The following is a 19,866-nucleotide window of genomic DNA, read 5'->3' as shown; positions in this document are numbered from 1 at the left end:
GTATTTGCATCTCTCAATTCCCACGGCAAGGACTATTTAAGCCTCTACATTTAAAAAGCTTCAGTAGGCCAGGCGCAGTGGCTCATGTCTGTAATCCCAGCACTTATGGGAGGCTGAGGCAGGCAAATCACTTGACCTCAGGAGTTCGAGAGCAGCCTAGGCAACATGATGAAACCCTGTCTCTACTAAAAATACAAAAATTAACCGGGTGTGGTGGTATGCATCTGTGGTCCCAGCTACTTGGGAGGCTAAGGTTGGGAGGATCACTTGAGCCCAGGGAGGTAGAGGCTACAGTGAGCCATGATAACACCACTGCACTCTAGCCTGGACAACAGTGAGACCTTGTCTCCAAAAAAAAAAAAAAAAAATCAAAAAATTTTTAAAAATGCTTGACTGAACTACTTTAATACTAAGTATAAGGGAAAACATCAACTATTCTATAACAGAGAAACATGAGATGTCAATTACTAAAATATAATTGTCCAGTTAAATATTCCAGCATTCCAGGGAAAAGTATTTTCTCTACCTCACCTGTGGGATATTCCCCAAAACAATGAGCAAAGAGGGCGGAGAGAGAATCAGAGTCCTGGTCATACACAAACTAGCGGCATTTGAAATGAACACACAGACTCAGCCATTATGCATAAACTACACAAGGAAACATTTAAGACAATTTTTATTAAATACAAAAGCAAAATAAGCTCTAAGGAGTAAGGTAGGGCTATACTTAAGGGCATTTTCTGTGGACAGCGGATACAGCACCATTAAGGTTAGCTTAGATTTTAACAAACCATGAGCAGAGACAGCTAACTACATTTTATGTTTCTCTTAGTAGTTTTAGGGTCTGCCTAGTCATCAAGAAATTTTACTTCTCCAGAACACATGAACATGGTAACCAAAGAAATGTAAATATTTAGAAAAAGCACTACACAATAAAATTATGACATGCAATTCTTATGCATGTCAAGATGTTCTCTACACCTTCTACAGTGTGCATTAACAAAATTAATGCAGATAAGACCTTCACTCCAACCCCAAAGATCTTACATGGTGAATACTATTTTCCAAAATCAGCAGAACAAGCTGCAGTTACTTCTTTTAGACATTTAGCTTTAGAACTCTGAATTTCAAAGTAAAATTGTTATAAAAAAGCTAGTCAATATATTTAGCAATAGAGCCACTCTTTTACTTTTGACATCATTCTGAGGTATTAATTCAGAACCATCTTCTAAGCTATCCTGGTAGTACCACAGACTTACTAGCTGCTTGGTCATACTGCAGATCAATGACTGATTTGAGCAAAGGAGCTTAAAATGATCTAAGGCTAGCATGATTAATAGTTTCCAAAAAGGATGAACATGAGTACTTTTATGAGCAATGCTAGATAAGATATCCATATTTTTCTTTCCCCTAAAGAATGTTGTTTTAGAATATTTTTGCCATCAAAATTTCTGATTTACAATCATAACATACAACTGACTGAGAGATGCACATTTATGGATGTTAAATGACATAAGTAAACTAGACACATACTTTTAAACATAGATCATTATTTGAGTGGGCTTGATACACTGCTAGGATATAACCACACCTAAAGTGAAAGCTCCCCCACACAGGGTGTAAGTGACACACAGAAGTCATTATTTACACCATGGCAACATTCCACCAACTCTATCCCTAAACATAGAAGGAAAAGAGAGGTGCTGTACAAAGGAAAATATTTTGCTGGTTTCAAAGCACATACAACTTTATTTCCTTTATATGTAAATATCTGACACAGCTTCAAAATATACTGATTTGGGAAGCAGAGAAGAGCTCAATGAGAGCTGTCAGCAGGAGTGGTCGTCAAGGTGAAAACACCGAACTGGCTTTAAAAGAGACACATACTGCAAACTGCTGTGTACTTTGTTGCCATGTGAGACCCTTATCTGGGTACATGAAATTGACTGGTAGGTCTGTCAGTTGGTGGTACAATCAGTGAACCTAGGAAACCATTACTAATACTGGACCCATACTCAAGTCAAAAGTGGATAGTCTTGGTCATTTCCTGTCACTTCCCTTTCCCATGAAAAATAATTCAAACTTCAAACAAATTAGCAGTTTGTCCATAGCCTGGGACCAAATCCTCCTCTACCCTGGAATGGGGAGTGAAGAATATCATTAAGCATTGAGAAAACTCAAATATCATTAATAACATTTGGATATGAGTGTTCAAATAATTTCTACCCCTAAACCTCCTTAGTATTAAAGGGCCATATTGCCATGATATAGTATTATTACTCAGTAAAATAACTGCTAAACAGACATTTATTATGTTAGAGTTTTAATTCAGGACAATCTGTGGTATCCATAGCAACAAAAAGTTGTTGGTATAGATATAACCAGATGGACACAAATGGGGAAAACAATTTCCTAGAGCTAGAAAGCTTTTAAAGATAAAGCACATAATACCAAAAGTAACTACAATAAGGGAAAAAAAAAAGAGTACCTAAGTGAACAGCTGTTGCTAAACAGGGAATGTTTAACTTAAACTGGATTATAAACCCAGGTTAACCAAGCCTCAGCTGAACCCACATGAATAATAGGCTAGGGCCACCCCAAAGAGATTGATGTGGAAAATAAGTCCAGAGCAATGAAAAGAGGCAGTCAGATATTGTCAGATTCAAGTATTTTGTTTCTGCTTTCTCTTGGTAAGTGATCTAATTCATAAAACACTGACATGGTAAAAGTGGGTAGATACTAGGAGAGCAGGTAATCAATCTTCTAATCACTTACATGCCTAGGAACTAACAAACTACCACAAAGATGGATGAAACTCACTGTCAATCATCTTTGAGGAATCAGCTGAGGACTACATATCTTATTTGGGAAACATGAGAAAGTGGCTTCCACAAATTCCAACCAGTAAACTTACTCCTGGAGAATATTCTGGAATAGATTATTAAAAGCATGTTTGTTAACACTTATGAAGGAAAGTAGTGTTTGCTAAGAGAGGCAGGGTTCATGAAAATATTTTGACAGGAATACTCAAGTAACAGTCCCAGGAAACCCATCTGGATTACAGACTTGGCCAGGTCTTGCATGATCAAAAGTCTTTGTGAACAAGAAAGAAAAATAAGTGCATGCTGATCTAATCAGGTGGACTGGAAACTGAATGACTGCCTGTGCTCAAAGCATGAATCTTGAAAGCCCAGCAAGTACTCAATAAATAATTTGTTGCATGAACTGACGAAGAGTCAGATCCGTCTAGTTCTCCAGACAATAAAATACAAGGTCTTTAAAGCTTGCCTTGTTACGGAATGGTTCGAGTCTCCTCACTCTTCTGGTTCTACCTCTCTTCCTCAACATACTCACCCCCATTACTCAGAACAGTTAACAGCTACTCTCTCTCCCAACCGTGGGAAACCACTGAAATAAAGCATTTTTCACTAGTAAAGAATAAAACAGCATCTAATCCAACAAGTTATTAGAGTAAGATTTCCACAAACACATCCATAAACTTCCTGGATCATTATATGAAATTTCTATACATTGGTTCTATTTCTTTTGATCCTCTTCTCAAGAAACTTCCGAACCACTTATTTTATTTTCAAATGCCTTAACTTCCTCATCCCAAATAAAGCACAAGATTTATTTATGCTTATGAAAACATGCAAGCCATAATTTACCTGCCTTACAAGCAGCGGCAAAAACTCAAATTTGCAAGCCATTTTACCTTAAAACTGACTGTTCCAAAAAGGAAAAATAAAAGTAAAATATTTTAAGTGCCACCATAATTTTTCTTAATTGGTAAGAGAAATGATGATGCTATGACATCCACGTTTATGAATCTTGTCAAATGACAAGAGGTTAATGCGTTTGGCATTTAAAATTTTTCCTTTTTAGATCTAGGCATGGTATTTTTCAGAAAAAAACGTAACATAGTACTTCACTTTTTAAAAAAATGATAGCAACATGTCTTTATTATGGATTATGTCTTAAACATGGCAAGTTTAAGAAATACTATTTGTAATCTCAAACAATGCACTGAAAGTGAGTCTTAATTTCAGAGTTTTATTGTGCACTAAAGGAACAGCAGGATGGTTATACAATTTTCTCTCGTTTAGTTTTGAAAATCTTCAGTACCTGCAAATTCTTAAGAATACCTTTACCACCAGATTAGAACAGTAAGAATAACCAATTTCTTAATAAGTAATGTCTTACAAATAAAAACACATTTAAAATAGCTTTAAATGCATTCTTCACAAGTAATTCAGCATATATTTTTATATCATGTTTACTTATGCTTAAGAATTAAAGCAAGTATATTTATTACTCCGATGGAAATATGGGAAATCTCTCATTCATGCAATATACAGGGATAATATTCAAGTCGAAGGGAAAATTCCCGCTTTTTATTTTTGTAAATGGATCCGTATATAATCATCTACATGACAGATGAGGAAACCCATCAAGTTTCCTACTAGTCAGATACACATTTTCAGTTCATCAGAAGCACCTGATATCTACAGCTAATTTATAATTAGATACTGTTTCAATGAAACCAAAATGAGCCCTACAAGTTCCTATAAACAAAAGCTTCCAATGTACTAGGACAGTCAGTAATTAATGCTTCATTCAGAGGATTATGGCTGTTCCTTAAGAAGTGCAAGTTCAAACCTGTCAACACCAGAGGTAATCATTTTATATTAATTTATACGTAATTCCATTTAAATTCTTTATCCAAGTATAACATATGAAAACAGTCTTTCCACAAGCAAAAACTGTGGAAACATTTAAAAATAAGGAGTCATTTTTTAAAGTAACTGATCAGATTCCACAGGCTACTCTTGGACAGGATCTTGCTGGATAGAATCCCTTCATTTGGTGGCTTTTTGCATGCACTTAACTGGACCAATTCTTCTGTGTGTGGTTCTAAGAGCTCACCAAAACATAGATCATGCTGAAAAGAAAAAAAAAGCTGTTAATTTGAACATTCCTAATCATAAAAAAAAACTCAAGAGCATGAGAGTATGCTTTATATAGTAAACTAGTATCACAGAAAATGAAAAGACTAATGACAAGTTCACAGTGATTTTCATTTGCATTTATGGACTTTTGCCTAACACAGGACTTGGCTCAGTGCATGTGCTGTAGTTGTCCCCTATTCCCTTTCCAATTTTAGCAAGTAGAACAGCACAGCTGAAAGCTTAATGGGGGATCAGAGTTTAGCGAAGCCATCCAAACACCACACGCTCTGGAGCCGTGTCTAATAATAGAATGAGCATCTCTGGAGGGCTCACTTCACGCCAGGCCCCGTTAGGTCTTTCATACACATTACCTCGCTTAATCCTCCAAGCAGTCCTAGAAGGCAGGTACCATGTGTATTCCCATTGTATAGAAAGGAATGATCAGTCAAGGATCTTTCCCATTAGAGAAAGGCTCCAAGCAATAGCAACTTTTAGGAAGCAGTTAAAAAAGAAAAGGGGGGAAAACAGCTAAATAAAAGGCAATGACCTTTTGATTTAGGTTTAAGAACTGCCAAGGGCAATTCTACATAGAGTGATATGGGAAAGGCATAGGGGCATGGTCCAAAAAGCATGTATCTCTAAACAGAAATACAAAGGAGTTGAATAAGCTTGATAGACAACTTTAAAACAGAACAAATATCCTGGTGCTACCATATCCCGGTGAACATTTTCCCACAACTGCACATCTCCAACTTTATCATTTATTCAATCATTCATTTCATTTCTTTCATTCAACAAGTATGTTTGAAGTGCCTATTATAAGCCAGCCCTGTTCCAGACATTTGCTATGGAAACTTACAAAATGAAAATGAACAGAAAATTAAAATGACACAAAGAATTTCACTTTTCAGAGCATTTCTTTGTTTCATAGATGAGTAATATCTGCACTAAAGGATATTCATTTTCACAGTAATAGCCTCTAAAAGCATAAAAATACCAAAAATATCTTTTTCCTAAATTTCAGTCTAACCATTCTTTTTCTATGATGGAAACTTATGTATAAAGAGAAATATGAATATGAATATAAGCCTATCTTAGCAAGTTTTCAAGTAACGAAAAAGAGAATGGAAGCTTATGCTGTTTTTTTAAAGCTTACAGCTTTTTTGGAAATATTCTGAAAATCAAGGAGAAAGCCATCTCTAGTTGAATGTGTATTGATAAAAAACGAGAAAGCATTTTACATAAGTGATGTGTAAAAGCATATTCACATAGCTTAAAGAAACATGTAATTCTACATTTAACAGTGCCCTTTTCTAGTTGTAATAAGCAGTCATTTCACCGCACCTACAGCACACCTACAGCAGGGGTTCTCAACCAGGGCAATTTTGCCCCTCGGGACATCTGGGCAACGTCCAGAAACATTTTTGGTTGTCATCGGGGGACAGGAGGGCACTAATGGCATCTAGTGGGTAAAGGCCAGGGATGCTGCTAAACGTCCTACAATATACAGGACAGCTTCCCACAGAAATTCCCACACAGCCCAGACTGTCAACAATGCCGAAGTTGAGAAATCCTGACCTAGAGGAACAATGAGTCCATCAGAGTATAAAAGGAAAAAAATCAGGCTGGGCACGATGGCTTGCCTGTAATTCCAGTACTTTGGGAAGCCAAGGTAGGCAGATCACCTGAGGTTGGGAGTTCAAGACCAGCCTGGCCAACATGGTGAAACTCCTTCTCTACTAAAAATACAAAAATTAGCCAGGCGTGGTGGTACACGCCTGTAATCCCAGCTACTTAGGAGGCTGAGGCAGGGGAATTGCTTGAACCTGGTGGGGCGGAGGATGCAGTGAGCAGAGATCGTGCCACTGCACTCTAGCCTGAGCGACAGAGACTCCATCACAAAAAAAAAAAAAAAAGGAAAAAAAATCAGAAACTGCACCACCCTGTAAGGTAGAACTACTTCTTTCATTCATACCACTCAAATCAAGCAAATCAGAAAATAAAGGGCAGAGCACACCACTTATGAAGAATGATAAAGAAAAAATGAAACATAATGTCGGGAGAGACCCTGAAGACAAGCAGAAACTTCTGCAAACTCACACATCCCTATCCTTCAATGACATCACTTTGCCACAGGGAATGAGGACCATCCTTTACCGACTGAATGTGTCTGAGAACTTAGGAAGCAGCATCTCTGACCAAACCTTCTGCCTCTGACAGCAGACTGGTTTACTGCCTTGATAAGCACCAGTGTGGGTCACACTGAGTGTGTGTGAATTTGCTGGTGTGCACCATGCACACTTAAGACACTAAGTTATTCTTCGAATGGATTTTAAGGTGTGAAAACCATAATGCCTGCAAACTTTTAAAGCAGCAAAGTGAAAGCATATTTCATTTTACCTTTTCAACTTACCCGTATAGGTAGTAAAAAAATGCTAGAAGATAAAAAGCTAATTTGCACCATCCTTCCTTCTGACAATATGCTAGAATATCTGCATTCATGATGGTTGTAGGGTCATAGAGTCCTGGGCCACTCATCACTGGTCTACTCATATACCTGGAATAAACACAGTCTATTAGACATTCAGAAAGGGCAGCAAATGTTGAGATAAGAAAGCGGGTCTTTCTTCTAAAACATCTGTTACGAAAGGTGGTCCACACAGGGAAGCATTCTTTTACTTATGGGTAAAATGCTTTTCTTTTACCATCTTAATTTTAAAAGTAGAGTCCCTAATGAGCAGAATGAGATAGCTAAACAAGCTTCATCTAGTCTCTACCTTTTCAGAAATCCAAGAAAAACAGGAAGAACTGTAAAAAGAAAATAGGTATTTTGCTTTTACTTATCTTGACATAATTTTAGATTTACAGAAAAGATGTAACAATCTTTCACCCAGATATTTCAAATGTCCATTTTTACTATATTTGCTTTATCCTTCTCTTTCTCATTCTGAGTACTGTTTTTTTGTTTTGTTTTGAGACAGGGTCTTACCCTGTCACCCAGGCTGGAATACAGTGGTACAATCTCGGCTCACCACAATCTCAGACTCCTGGGCTCAAGCAAACCTTCTGCCTCAAGCCTTCCAAGTAGCGGGGACTACAGGCACACACCACCATGCTTAGCTAATTTTTTTGTATTTTTTGTAGAGAGGGGGTTTTGCCATGTTGCCCAGTCTGTTCTCCAACTCCTAGGCTCAAGTGATCCACCTGCCTCAGTCTCTCAAAGTGCTGGGATTGCAGGGATGAGCCATTGCACCTGGCCCTGAGTAAATTTCTTCTTTTTTTTTCTTTTTTTTTTTTTTTGAGAGGAATCTCGCTCTGTTGCCCAGGCTGCAGTGCACTGGCACGATCTTGCAAACTCCACCTCCTAGCCTGAAGCAATACTCTGCCTCAGCCTCCCAAGTAGCTGGGATTACAGGCACCTGCCACCACGACTGGTTAATTTTTGTATTGTAGAGACAGGGTTTCACCATCTTGGCCAGGCTGGTCTTGAACTCCTGACCTCGTGATCCACCCACCTCAGCCTCCTAAAGTGCTGGGATTACAGGCGTACGCCACTGCACCTGGCCAAGTACATTTTTTTCTGAATCATTTCAGAGTCCACTGTAGACCTGATACCACTTTACTCCTAAATATTTCTTCAGTATATATCTCCTAAAATCAAGGGCAATAAGGTTTTGACATGCCTATTTAAAACAAAAACTTCTAACTCTATATACTGCAGATATAACTATGGAAGTTAAAAATATTACCTTTTACAAATAACCTAAGTTAGTCATAAACACAGAAAGAAATTCAACATACACTGTACATTTTGACTTCTCTGAAGTTCAAAGATAAGCAAAGCTAATCTAAGTTGATAGAGGTCAGTGGTCTTGGGAGGTGTGAAGGGTAACTGACTAAGATGGGACACAAGTGAATGCTCTAGAGGCCACAACTGTTGTGTATCTTGATCTGGGTGGTGGTTTAACAGGTGTATACATATGTAAAAATTCATTGAGCTATATACTTCAGACTTGTGCAAAACACTAAGTTATACTGCACTTTTTAAAAAAAAAATTCCTTTAAAAATAAAGCTCTATAAGAGGTATTGAAACAGTTTTTGTTCATCCACTTGATTTTTTAAAAAATAAATGCCAACTAAGCTTCCATTTTTATGTAGGTAACTAGCATGTGAGATAACCGTATCAACCACAGTATATTTAAGTTTTAATTTTAAAAAATTAAAAGTGTATCTAAATATTACCTCCAAATATGATATGCCAAGAGGGGCATGTTGAGGCCCAGTGTAAGCCACTCCGCTGCACAGAGAAACATGACACAGAAGAAAGCGTGGATGAGGTACTCTGGGAGTACAAGCTGGAAGGAAAACACAGGCCAGTTATCAAAATGCCTCGGCATTAAGTCAACTGCTAATCTGGAAAGCAGGTGGCAACCAAGTTTCCATAATGAAAAATCACTGTTTTCTTAGACTCAGAAATAAAAGATGCTACTGAGTTTTATTTCCATGTTTAACTTTTTACCAAAAGTAGGATTACAGGCAAACTGACCAGAGTATATAGCTTGCACTAACATAACATAGTAAGATACATGACTTAAAATTTAAAGCTCAAATTCTTAGAGTAATAGATCAAATTATACAGTTACCACCCAGATTGTTAAACAATTTGCTAGTCAACTAGAATACTTTTTCTTTCCACCATTCAACAATGATAGAAGTACAAAAATGAGATATCTGATCACATGCAACATATTAAAAGTTCCACAGAAACAAAACTCTCCTTTAGAAATTTACACATCGGTGTTTTTAAGCCTTTAACAGAAACCAGAAATGCTACATACACAATATTTAGCAAACCACATCGCATTCCCACAGAAGTAATTTTTTAATGGAAAGCCAATCAGCCAATAATCTCAGCACAGTGGGGGGAAGAACACTAATATGCACAAATGTAAAAGATTTGCTTTCTGCAATGTAGGAGGGAAAAGACTGAGTTCTTAACCATGAAATTAGGATTTTCCAGGTTCCCAAGTTCTCATTCTTAGGTGGCCTTTCCGTTTCTTTACGTCTGCTTGTCAACAAAAAGGTAAGACACAACAGAAGACCAGTAGAAGCTCAGAACCCAAAAACAAAATAAACCTTTTGGTAGTAGGTAGTATTAAGTGAAGAAAAATTAATTCGAGCAAAATGCTTTTTATAAAATGACCATGAGTTAATGCTTTATTTTAAATTATCTTTCTCATCCTAAAGACTTCAGCCTGAGAACTTTGTGAAATAAAAATACCAACACCTCTCATTGCAAGTTGCAGCCAAAGTATCTCCTATAAGTCACAGCTACAAAGCCAGTTTCTCAAATGTTTACTTCATACCAATTGGAAATCATGTGAATACTTATCATCATCAGCTCACTACTGAGGGGAAACCATGGCTGTAGAGACGGTAATCATACTATATACTCAGGCCCATTTTCTTATACTCCCAAATTACTCTTTCCAATTTAAAGCTGTAGAAGGGGCTTTTTAATGAATACTATTTTAGATGAAATCCAGGTAAACAACTAATCTATACCACTAACCAAATACTTTCTACAAACTTAAACATTATAATAAAAGATAAACTCTGCATATGTACATAAACTTCCAAATAACATTTAAGCCAGCATCTATTTAAGATCAAAGTTCTCTAAACAAGAAAATTGCTATAGGACTCCGAAACTCAAGGACTATAACCAGAACAAACCATGAAAAACATACATTTTATTAAGAATTCCACTACAGTTGCTTTTATACTACTTGTTTAAATTACAAATGTTGTCTCTAAAATATAATAAGCCTATTTCAGCCCTAAAAAGCCAACTGATATCTAACAAACAAATCATCATGCAAGGTTTTACCCTACACTTACAGTCTGAAGTATGGAAAGAATGATTTTGAAAGCATGACCCCCTCCCGCTCTTAATATACTTTAATAAAAAGTGTTATAAAGATAATCTACAACTCTACCAGTTCTAATATGAAACAAATGTTATTCCCTCCCTTCTCCTCAAAAGGAGTCCAGAAACATTAACTACCCATCTCTCTTAAAAACCAACCCTCTCCGAGCATTCTTTAATGACAAAATTTCCCCTTAAGTGACACAAAAATTATTCCATTTAGGAACCAAGGTTCAAACAGAAACTAGTATCCAGAAAAAATACCTCATGCAAATATAGCTGAAATGATAGTATTTAAACATGCAAAACATAATATTCTCTTGTTAAAGTTCACAATTTAAAAAATAGTGATATTTGTCTTCCCCCATACTTTGGCAGAACTGTCAAAACAAATTTAAATAGGGAAAACTGTCAGATGCACTGCTATTCAGCCAATTATCGGCACCCTATCCAAAAGGCAACCTGTGCTGCTATAAAAATGTCCTTCAACCTCCTGCAGCATTAGGATGTCCCCAGCACACGTCTCTTCTCAGTGAGAATTTCTTTCCATTAAGAAAAGCCAGGAATCGCACATTACGTGTTAAAATGAAACCAGTCCCTCCTAAATTTACAATACATTAGGAAAATACAAGAGCTTGAGCTTCAAAAATTAGGCTATCTTGAGTTCAAGTTCTGACTCTATCTTAGCTGTATAACCTTCGGCAAAGTGCTTTAACCTGGCAAAGCTTCAGTTTACTCTCCTGTTCATGAGATAACAATATACCTACCTCAGGAGTGTCGTAAGAATTAAATTAAAAAATTCAGGCATAGTGCTTAGCACAAAGCCTAGCACCCAGGAAAATCCTCATCTGATTTCAGATATTTTTACCTTCATCATCATTTGGTTATTTGAAGTAATGAAAAGACAAACAGCATAGAATACTATTAATAAGCAGCTATCAAAAGGGTAAATTTCAGTTTCTTCATTTCCTGGTAACAACTTCAACTACTTAGGTTAAAATGTTTTACAATTAACACTTACTACTTTCCGGCCGGGCACGGTGGCTCAAGCCTGTAATCCCAGCACTTTGGGAGGCTGAGACGGGCGCATCACGAGGTCAGGAGTTCGAGACCATCCTGGCTAACACGGTGAAACCCCGTCTCTACTAAAAAATACAAAAAGCTAGCCGGGCGAGGTGGCGGGCGCCTGTAGTCCCAGCTACTCGGGAGGCTGAGGCAGGAGAATGGCGTAAACCCGGGAGGCGGAGCTTGCAGTGAGCTGAGATCCGGCCACTGCACTCCGGGGCGACAGAGCAAGACTCCGTCTCAAAAAAAAAAACAAAAACAAAAAACACTTACTACTTTCCAACAGAAGGCAAATTTATCTACTCATGTCTTGTTTCATAACAGCAAAGAAACAGCTAATAAGTTAATACTTTTAATTGTACCTACATCAACTCTTACTGTAACAGTTCTCTAAAAACAAACTAGAAATCTCTTCCACCATCCACAGTTATCTAGGAAACAATAATAAAGTACCAAACTAACTTTCTAGATGCTTTTCCAAATAAAATCTCTCTCACACCTTAGTGCTAGTACACTAGTATGCTAGACAACTAAAATCTACACAAACTCTCCCCTTCGTTAAGTAATTTTTAAAGCTGAATTACTGTATTTTATTTCTTGAAGACATACCCATGGCTTTCTTATAAACAACCAACCATTCAATTCCTGACCAATCAGGCACAATCAAATACACAGGCTAAAGGAGAATCTTCCTAAATGCATTCAAAAATACAAAAAACAAGCTGGGTACCTTGGTGTGCGCCTGTAATCCCAGCTACCCAGGAGGTTGAGGCAGGAGGATCACTTGACTCAGGAGTTTGATACGAGCCTGGGCAATATAGAGAGACCCCCCCCACCATCTCAAAAGAAAATTTTAAAATACATACATATATATTTTTTCAAACACCCCAAGCACAATGGAGCTACATTAGCACTAAATTCATGATGGCTCAGAACTTAGTGTAATTCAGGCCTGTTTCAGAAATAGAAAGTAAATACACACTAGAAATAACTACGTAGACATTTGTATACAAATTGTTATCTACAAAATTTTGGCACCTTAAGTCCAAAGAATGGCATTACTGTGAGATCCCAGAGCCCCCAGAACAGAGGTATCCACCTAACAGGCTCTGAATAAACATCAGCTGAAAGAATGACTCATTTATTCCAGAATATGCAAACCAAAGACAAACTAGATATGGCAGATAAGTCCATACTAAAGATTTCACTCACATACTACCTCGCAATAAGTCACAACCCGAGAATCATCTCACCATCTATTAGTCATTTTATGTTAACCAACTTTCAAGTACTGCACTAAATAATTTCACATAGAAGTGCCTATGGCTATAACATAAAAAAAACGCATACGCATTTAACAGCTTTCCCTACTTGACCGGGCTAGCAAGCATATATTTGCATAAAATATGAAATTTCATGAAATCATAAACCTCAACAGGCATATGAACAAGCACACTGAACAAAACATTACAAATACAAGTGCCCTTACCCTCCCCATGAAATGAATATAGCATTAAAACATTAAACTAAAAAGCAGTACACACCTTTAATGCAATTTTGACTCTTTTAATCTTTTTGACCTTTTCAACTGTCTTTGGCCGACAATGTAAAAAGCAGATTGGAAGAATGTTAGTGTGACAGCTGACAAGACCACCAGCAGATTAATAATAGAATAGTCAAGCACGACAGGAAAAAGATTTTTTAACTTCTGCCTACTTCAAAAAGTACAAATATATTATACTACTCAGAATACTGGCCATTTTCAAATTACATCAAGTTAAAAACAAATATATTTTTTAAAATCTAAAGATAAATCCTATATTATAACTTACGGGATTCAGGGTATTACACTGGTCTATAGGATTCTTGTAATCAGTCTTCAGCTCATCAAATGCTATAATCTAAAATAAAATTGAAACAGTTAGGAACACTCACTTTAATTAAAAACAGCAACAAACCAGCCCCATATTCAAATAATTATTAAAGTTAATAAAACAAGAACAAAAGTACACCAAGATCACAAATACCAATTTACGCTAAACTCATATACGACAAAAAGAAGAGCCAGAATCCGATTTAAAGAAGTGAAAACATTCTTATCTCAGTATCACTAAAATTTGGTATCACTGTAATAAATACCTCCAATTTTCTATTTCTTCAATGCCTCTGCTCAAGTTATTTCAACTTATCTCTACTTGAAATAATCTTCTGAGTAGAAAAATCATTTCAACTGTTTATCCAAATTCCTCTTTATCCAAAAAAAAAAAAAAAAACAAACCTTCCTATGCCAATTTCTTTCTGTAGGTTTTCCTAACTCCTTTGGACAGAAGTAATTGCATCCCTGTCCACATCTCCACACAGCATGGGACTCTATAATGCCATCAATATGGCTTTTCTCATTGCCATGAGAGTGGTATTTACACACAAGTCTGTCCTCCCCTCTACATTATCAGGGAGAAGGACCATTTTTATTTATCTGTGCATGCTCCTCCTCCCTTGGCACAGTGCTCAGTGGGACACTAGAGATGGATTTTAACTCTTCAATTTGTTCCCATTTGTGCCCAAACACATACATTTCTAAGGATGCTTCTGTCCACACTCCGGAGGAATGTGGCTTCAACTTCAAGGGTCACTAAAATGTACGTTAAGAGTCAAAATGGGGGCTATGCACCACTTTGTGGCATCATTTCAGGTTCAGGTGTCAAAGAAAGAAGACAAAGGCAGCAAGTTGATGGGGGAGCCATGTTAGTTGCTAACACTACTCATCCCAGGTAGACACAACCTAAGCGACCCTTCCCCTAATGAGTTAGGAATAGTATCTTTATATGTCAAAGTGTTGCTCAATATTATCAGTAATCAGTAAAGTTACATATTTCCATATTTTAACATGACTGTTTATTTCCCTGTTAAAATTTAGTTTTATAAAAAGATGGTTTAATTTCTAGAGTTCTATAAAATTCACCAACCTGCCCGAATAAAAACTCCAACCAAATAGCAATAGAAGGAAAATAATAAAACATTAGAATGTAATCTCTGAAAGAACAAAGATTGTTATATTTACTATTATGTCCCAGGGCCTAAAATATAAAATAGTGCCTGGCACATAGCTAAGTGCTCAATAAATGTTAAATGGAAGGAAGGGGTGAAAAAAATAGCACTTGGGATTAAAAAAAAAAGTGCAGAACTCACCAGAGGGGATTTCCCTTGGCTAATGACACCTAACACAAATGTTAAAAATATAAATGTGTAATTAGAAAATACTAATTTCTGATTACTTAAGTAGGACATGATTAGTCAGCTACTTGATTGTCAGCCATGGTATATATCCCCAATGCATTTTAGTAATAAGGCTCAAGACAAGGATCATAATCACAAGTATTTCTCAATAACAAGATTCAACTTAACAGAATACAAAACTTGTCTTTAAAACTGACATTTAATTGGATATTTTCTTCAGGTGACTACAAGAGAATCTTTTTTTTTTTTTTTTGTGAGACAGGGTCTTACTCTGTCACCCAGGCTGCAGTGCAGTGGCATAATCTCGGATCATTGCAACCTCCACCTCCTGGCTCAAATGATTCTCCTGCCTCAGCCTCCGGAGTAGCTGGCACTACAGTTGCATGCCACCACGCCTGGCTAATTTTTGGATTTTTTGTAGAGATGGGATTTTACCATGTTGCCCAGACCGGTCTCAAACTCCTGAGCTCAGGTGATCCGCCTGCCTTGGCCTCCCAAAGTGCTGGGATTACAGGTATAAGCCTCCGTGCCCAGCTACGAGGGATCTTTTAAGTATGTTGTTGAATGGGTTTCTCTTTGAGTGCTATAGGTTAGGGTTTTCGAACCTCTTCTGAGAAGACTCTTAAATTAATGATTTTGAAATCTTTTTGCAGCTATGTGGCTGAGCAAAGACACCCACAAAATTTCCCACAGAAGCATAACAAAAATAACAGATAAATCCCTAATGATGCCCAAGTACACAATTCAGGATACTTCCAACTTGTTACATATCTTTAAGGAATGACTTCTAAACTTTTAAGTTTTCAAACAATCTATGCTCCCGACTCTATTCTCCACAGAGCATCAATGACATGAATTAGGACTAAATTGACAGATATAATCATCAGCATAAAAAACATTCTCTAATTCAGTGATTAAATAAGATTTTTGGAATGTAATTTAAAAATTGTAAAATGAGTCTTCTGAAAGATACTTCAACTACCTGCTAGAGTTTGGTTTAACTTGTCCAAATCTCAGGTTGAAATCTGATCCCCAATGTTGGAGGCGGGAATCTAAGGGAGCAGATTCCTCATGAATGGTTTGGTGTCATCTTGGAGGGAATAAGTGAGTTCTACTATTAGTACCCAAGAGAACTGGCTGGTAAGCAGCGCCTGGCACCTCCCCTTCTGTTTCCTTTGCTTCCTCTCACTATGGGATCTCTATACACTACTCCTCCACCATGAGTGGAAGCAAGCTGAGGCTTTCACCCAATGCCCAGTCTTACAGCCAGCAGAATCCTGAGGTAAATAAACATCTTTTTTCTTTGTAAATTACTCAGCCTCCCCGTATTCCTTTATAGCAACACAAATGGACTAAGATACTACCTAAGATGATAAACATAAGGATATATGGATAATAGAAAAATTAAAACTACCTATTTATTTAGAATTGTTTCCAAAAGGATACTAAGTCTCCGAACGAAGAAATCCCTAAGCATAAAAGCTCTCCACGAATCTGTGGTATAATTTTTTTTTTTAATTCTATAACACGACTTAAAATTATTTACTTCGCCCAGACACGCATTCGTTTCAAAGCTGAAATTAAATTACCCATTTTTTGAAAGTGCAGTTCAGGTTTTCCGTAAGCCAAACACTATTTGGTTCAAAACGTAAAAATGTGGAAAAGGCTACCCCAGAGCTCTAAGAATCCCCCTCATTCCAGAAAAAATGAATACCCATCAAGCAGAGAGTGACTTAAAGCTACATCTACAGATGGAATGGAACCACACATTTTTTTTTTTTTTTTTGAGATGGAGTCTTGGCCCAGGATGGAGTGCAGTGGCGCCATCTCGGCTCACTGCAACCTCTGCCTCCAGGGTTCAAAGCGATTCTCCTCCACCTTAGCCTCCCAAGTAGCTGGGATTACAGGCGCCCACCACCATGCCTGGCTAATTTTTTTGTATTTTTAATAGAGACAGAGTTTCACCATGTTGGTCAAGCTGGTCTCCAACCCCTGACCTCGTGATCCTCCCGCCTCGGCCTCCCAAAGTGCTGGGATTACAGGCGTGAGCCACCGCGCTCAGCCTTGGAACCACACATTTTCATCACAGGCTTACTAAAGCTGAGCTAGTCTGTATCCCAAATTATCTTAGGTATTGTTCTTCCACCAAAGCAGAGCTGAAGATGCTCTTCAAATTACTGGCTCTTACTGACAAGCATTCTGAGTTAGCAGTTATTTCTAATACAGTTAATAGCCTACATAAGTATTCCTGATTACAATAAGCAGTCAGGTCCTAAAATAATTATAAACATAACCATACTGCTTAGCAAAAAGAATGGATTGTGATATGCTTCCACTTTCGAGATTTTTTTTGCATAAGACGCTGCTGCTATTGAATCATTCTGCCCCTCCTTGTTTCATAGAAATCCTTGTTACGGGCATGATGCAACCTGACTTAAAATCTACATAAGAGTGAACGTGTTCATTCAAATTAAAAGTAATATAGGAGAAGGTACTAGAATATGGGGAAAAGAGAAGCAAGTATGAGATAAATTTTTAATGAATGATTTCCAGAGGGCTCTCAGTGCTTTTAATTTTGTGCTAAAGCAACAGAAATTCTTAAAAAAAACTCTGTAGAACTATGTCGCTGGGAACTTACGACTTTTTCCGTAGAGGGACCAGTAATGCTGTGCTTCCACCCTGCAACAGTGATGATGATGTGTGTAACAGAAATAAATATTGCCCTCGAAAAGCTTAAGGTTTCTGAGCATCTCAAAATCAAATGAAAACTCCCTCTACTAAATCAAACAATCCTGAATATAAGGGTGGCTTGGAAGGCTGCCGGTTGAAACTCCAGCGGTCAAAGTATGATTGGGGGGGGAACGCGGACACGCAAACAACAAAGTAACCAATCGAACTTGCATCAAAGTTCACCAGGAAACAACAATCTGGAAAAAGAAAAAAAAAAAGTAATTTGATTTGAAGAGCATCCAACAAGTGCTGAGAAGTAGAGTTGGAAATTCACCCTAAGTAGGTTACATTTTGGCCACAGTTCTGTGGAAACCCTAAAAGAAAGCCAATCTATATTAACAAAAATTCGGAAAACTTCATTCACACTACGTCCGTACCACCGCGCCGTTGACATCCTCCCCGGGGAAGCGGGGATACGGGGATGCGGGGATACGGGGATGCGGGGCCGCGGGCCAGCAGAGGTCGGTGCGAGAGCAGCGCGGAACCGCAGGGGCCCGCCTGGACCGCGGCCGCCCCACCCAGCACGGGAGGAGTAGCGGTGCGCGCGGCCTGTGCCAAGACACCGCGGGCGCATCCATCCGGCGACCGCGCGCCCCGGCTCCTCCAGTACCCGCGGCCCCCAGACCGCGGACGGATGGCACGCAGACCCCAAGCCGCGCGGCCCGCACCAGCCGGACCGCAACCCAGGCGCGCAAACCACCGGCCGCCGTGGCGGCCCCGACCGCGGGCCCCGGGCGAAAAGAGGCTGCGCTGCCGCCTCGCCTTCCCTCCCACAGCCCCGGCTACTCACGTGCCAAATGGCGAAGAAGATGAGCGCGGCAGTGAGCAGCAGCGCCAGCATGTAGCAGAAGGCCGCGAACGTGAACGCCATGGTTAGGGAGGAGGAGCAGGGAGCGGCGCCGGTGCCAGCGGAGAAAGGCGACGCAGGGCCCTCTGGGTAAAACCATTCACTTCCCCCGGCCACAGCCACGACCGCCGCCGATACCGCCTCGGCGCCAGCCCTCTCAGCGCGCCTGCGCACCAGCCCAGCCGCCCCGGCGCCCTCTGATGGCCGGAGTCTGCGTTGCACTGACATTGTCCGCACAGTTGATTATTTTTCCTTCCTTCTCGCGTTTATTCTTTCAACAAATATTTATTGAATGAGTGCCTAGTTTGTTACAGGTACCGCGTTTCTCGCTTCAGACACAAAGATGAATAAGATAGTACCTGCACTGAAAGAACTTAGTATAGTGCCGGAAATGAACACCTAAATAATTACTTTATTATAACCCCGTAAACGGATGTGTGTGGGATGTTCTGAAAGGTCGAAGAAGGACAGCCAGCCCACCCTGAAGCATTTAGGCAGGATTCCTGCTGTAGGTGTTTCCTAAGTTGGCCTTAGATGATGAGCAGAAGTTCTCCAGGCAAAACGAAGGTAGACCTGGCAGTCCAAGGAAACGGTGCAGAATGAGGAAACGCACCGAGATGGAAAAAAGAAAAGAAAAATAAAGCTTCGTGTCTCAGGTGAAACCAGCAGCAATTCTGTATTAATGGAACATAAGTGCAAGACAGTGGTGTGAGTTAGAAATGAATTAGCAAGGGATCAGATCATAGAGGGCCTTATATGCTTCATTATGGAGCTCAGACTTCTTATCCCATAAGCCCAAATTTTTCCAATTTTTTTGCTCACCATACACAACCAGAAAGATTTTTTTCATTGCAGCCCAGTGGAATATCATACAGACAGCAAGTTATGAAGAGATGGAAATCTAGATATAGAGGCAAAGAAATCTAGATATAACCAAAACAAAAATTTCACAAAACTGTACTAATGATCCATAAGTACTTTCCCTTCTACTCTCTTTTGCTACTTTTTTGTTTTTAATACTGGTTGTAACACACAAAATTGATTCAAAATTGATTAATTTTCCATTACAACCATTTTTAAAAGAAAAAACAACTCTATTAACTGATTG

General features: G+C 38.6%; 1 protein-coding gene across 1 annotated transcript; it reads right to left on the bottom strand.

Moving 5' to 3' along the window:
* Positions 1-659: 659 nt before the first annotated feature.
* On the bottom strand, positions 660-18,921 carry CNIH1 (cornichon family AMPA receptor auxiliary protein 1). Its single transcript, XM_033187993.1, has 5 exons — positions 18,702-18,921; positions 13,777-13,845; positions 9,193-9,305; positions 7,363-7,506; positions 660-4,942 (listed from the first exon to the last, which is right to left on the bottom strand). Exons 1-5 carry the CDS (start codon positions 18,780-18,782, stop codon positions 4,915-4,917), a joined length of 435 nt encoding a protein of 144 aa, XP_033043884.1. The 5' UTR covers positions 18,783-18,921; the 3' UTR covers positions 660-4,914.
* Between the last annotated feature and the right edge of the window lie 945 nt (positions 18,922-19,866).

Source organism: Trachypithecus francoisi, unplaced genomic scaffold (assembly GCF_009764315.1).
Source record: "Trachypithecus francoisi isolate TF-2019V2 unplaced genomic scaffold, Tfra_2.0 Lachesis_group3, whole genome shotgun sequence".
Classification (NCBI taxonomy): domain Eukaryota; kingdom Metazoa; phylum Chordata; class Mammalia; order Primates; family Cercopithecidae; genus Trachypithecus; species Trachypithecus francoisi.
Note: the sequence above shows the minus strand (reverse complement) of the source record. Positions and strands in the feature narration are given on the sequence as shown.

Coding starts and splice junctions, on each gene's coding strand:
- CNIH1 (XM_033187993.1), bottom strand. CDS start 18,782: ATGGCGTTCACGTTCGCGGCCTTCTGCTACATGCTGGCGCTGCTGCTC. Junction 13,846..18,701: donor TCTTCTTCGCCATTTGGCAC/GTGAGTAGCCGG, acceptor ATTTTATTTTAG/ATTATAGCATTTGATGAGCT. Junction 9,306..13,776: donor AGTGTAATACCCTGAATCCC/GTAAGTTATAAT, acceptor TTTTCCTTCCAG/CTTGTACTCCCAGAGTACCT.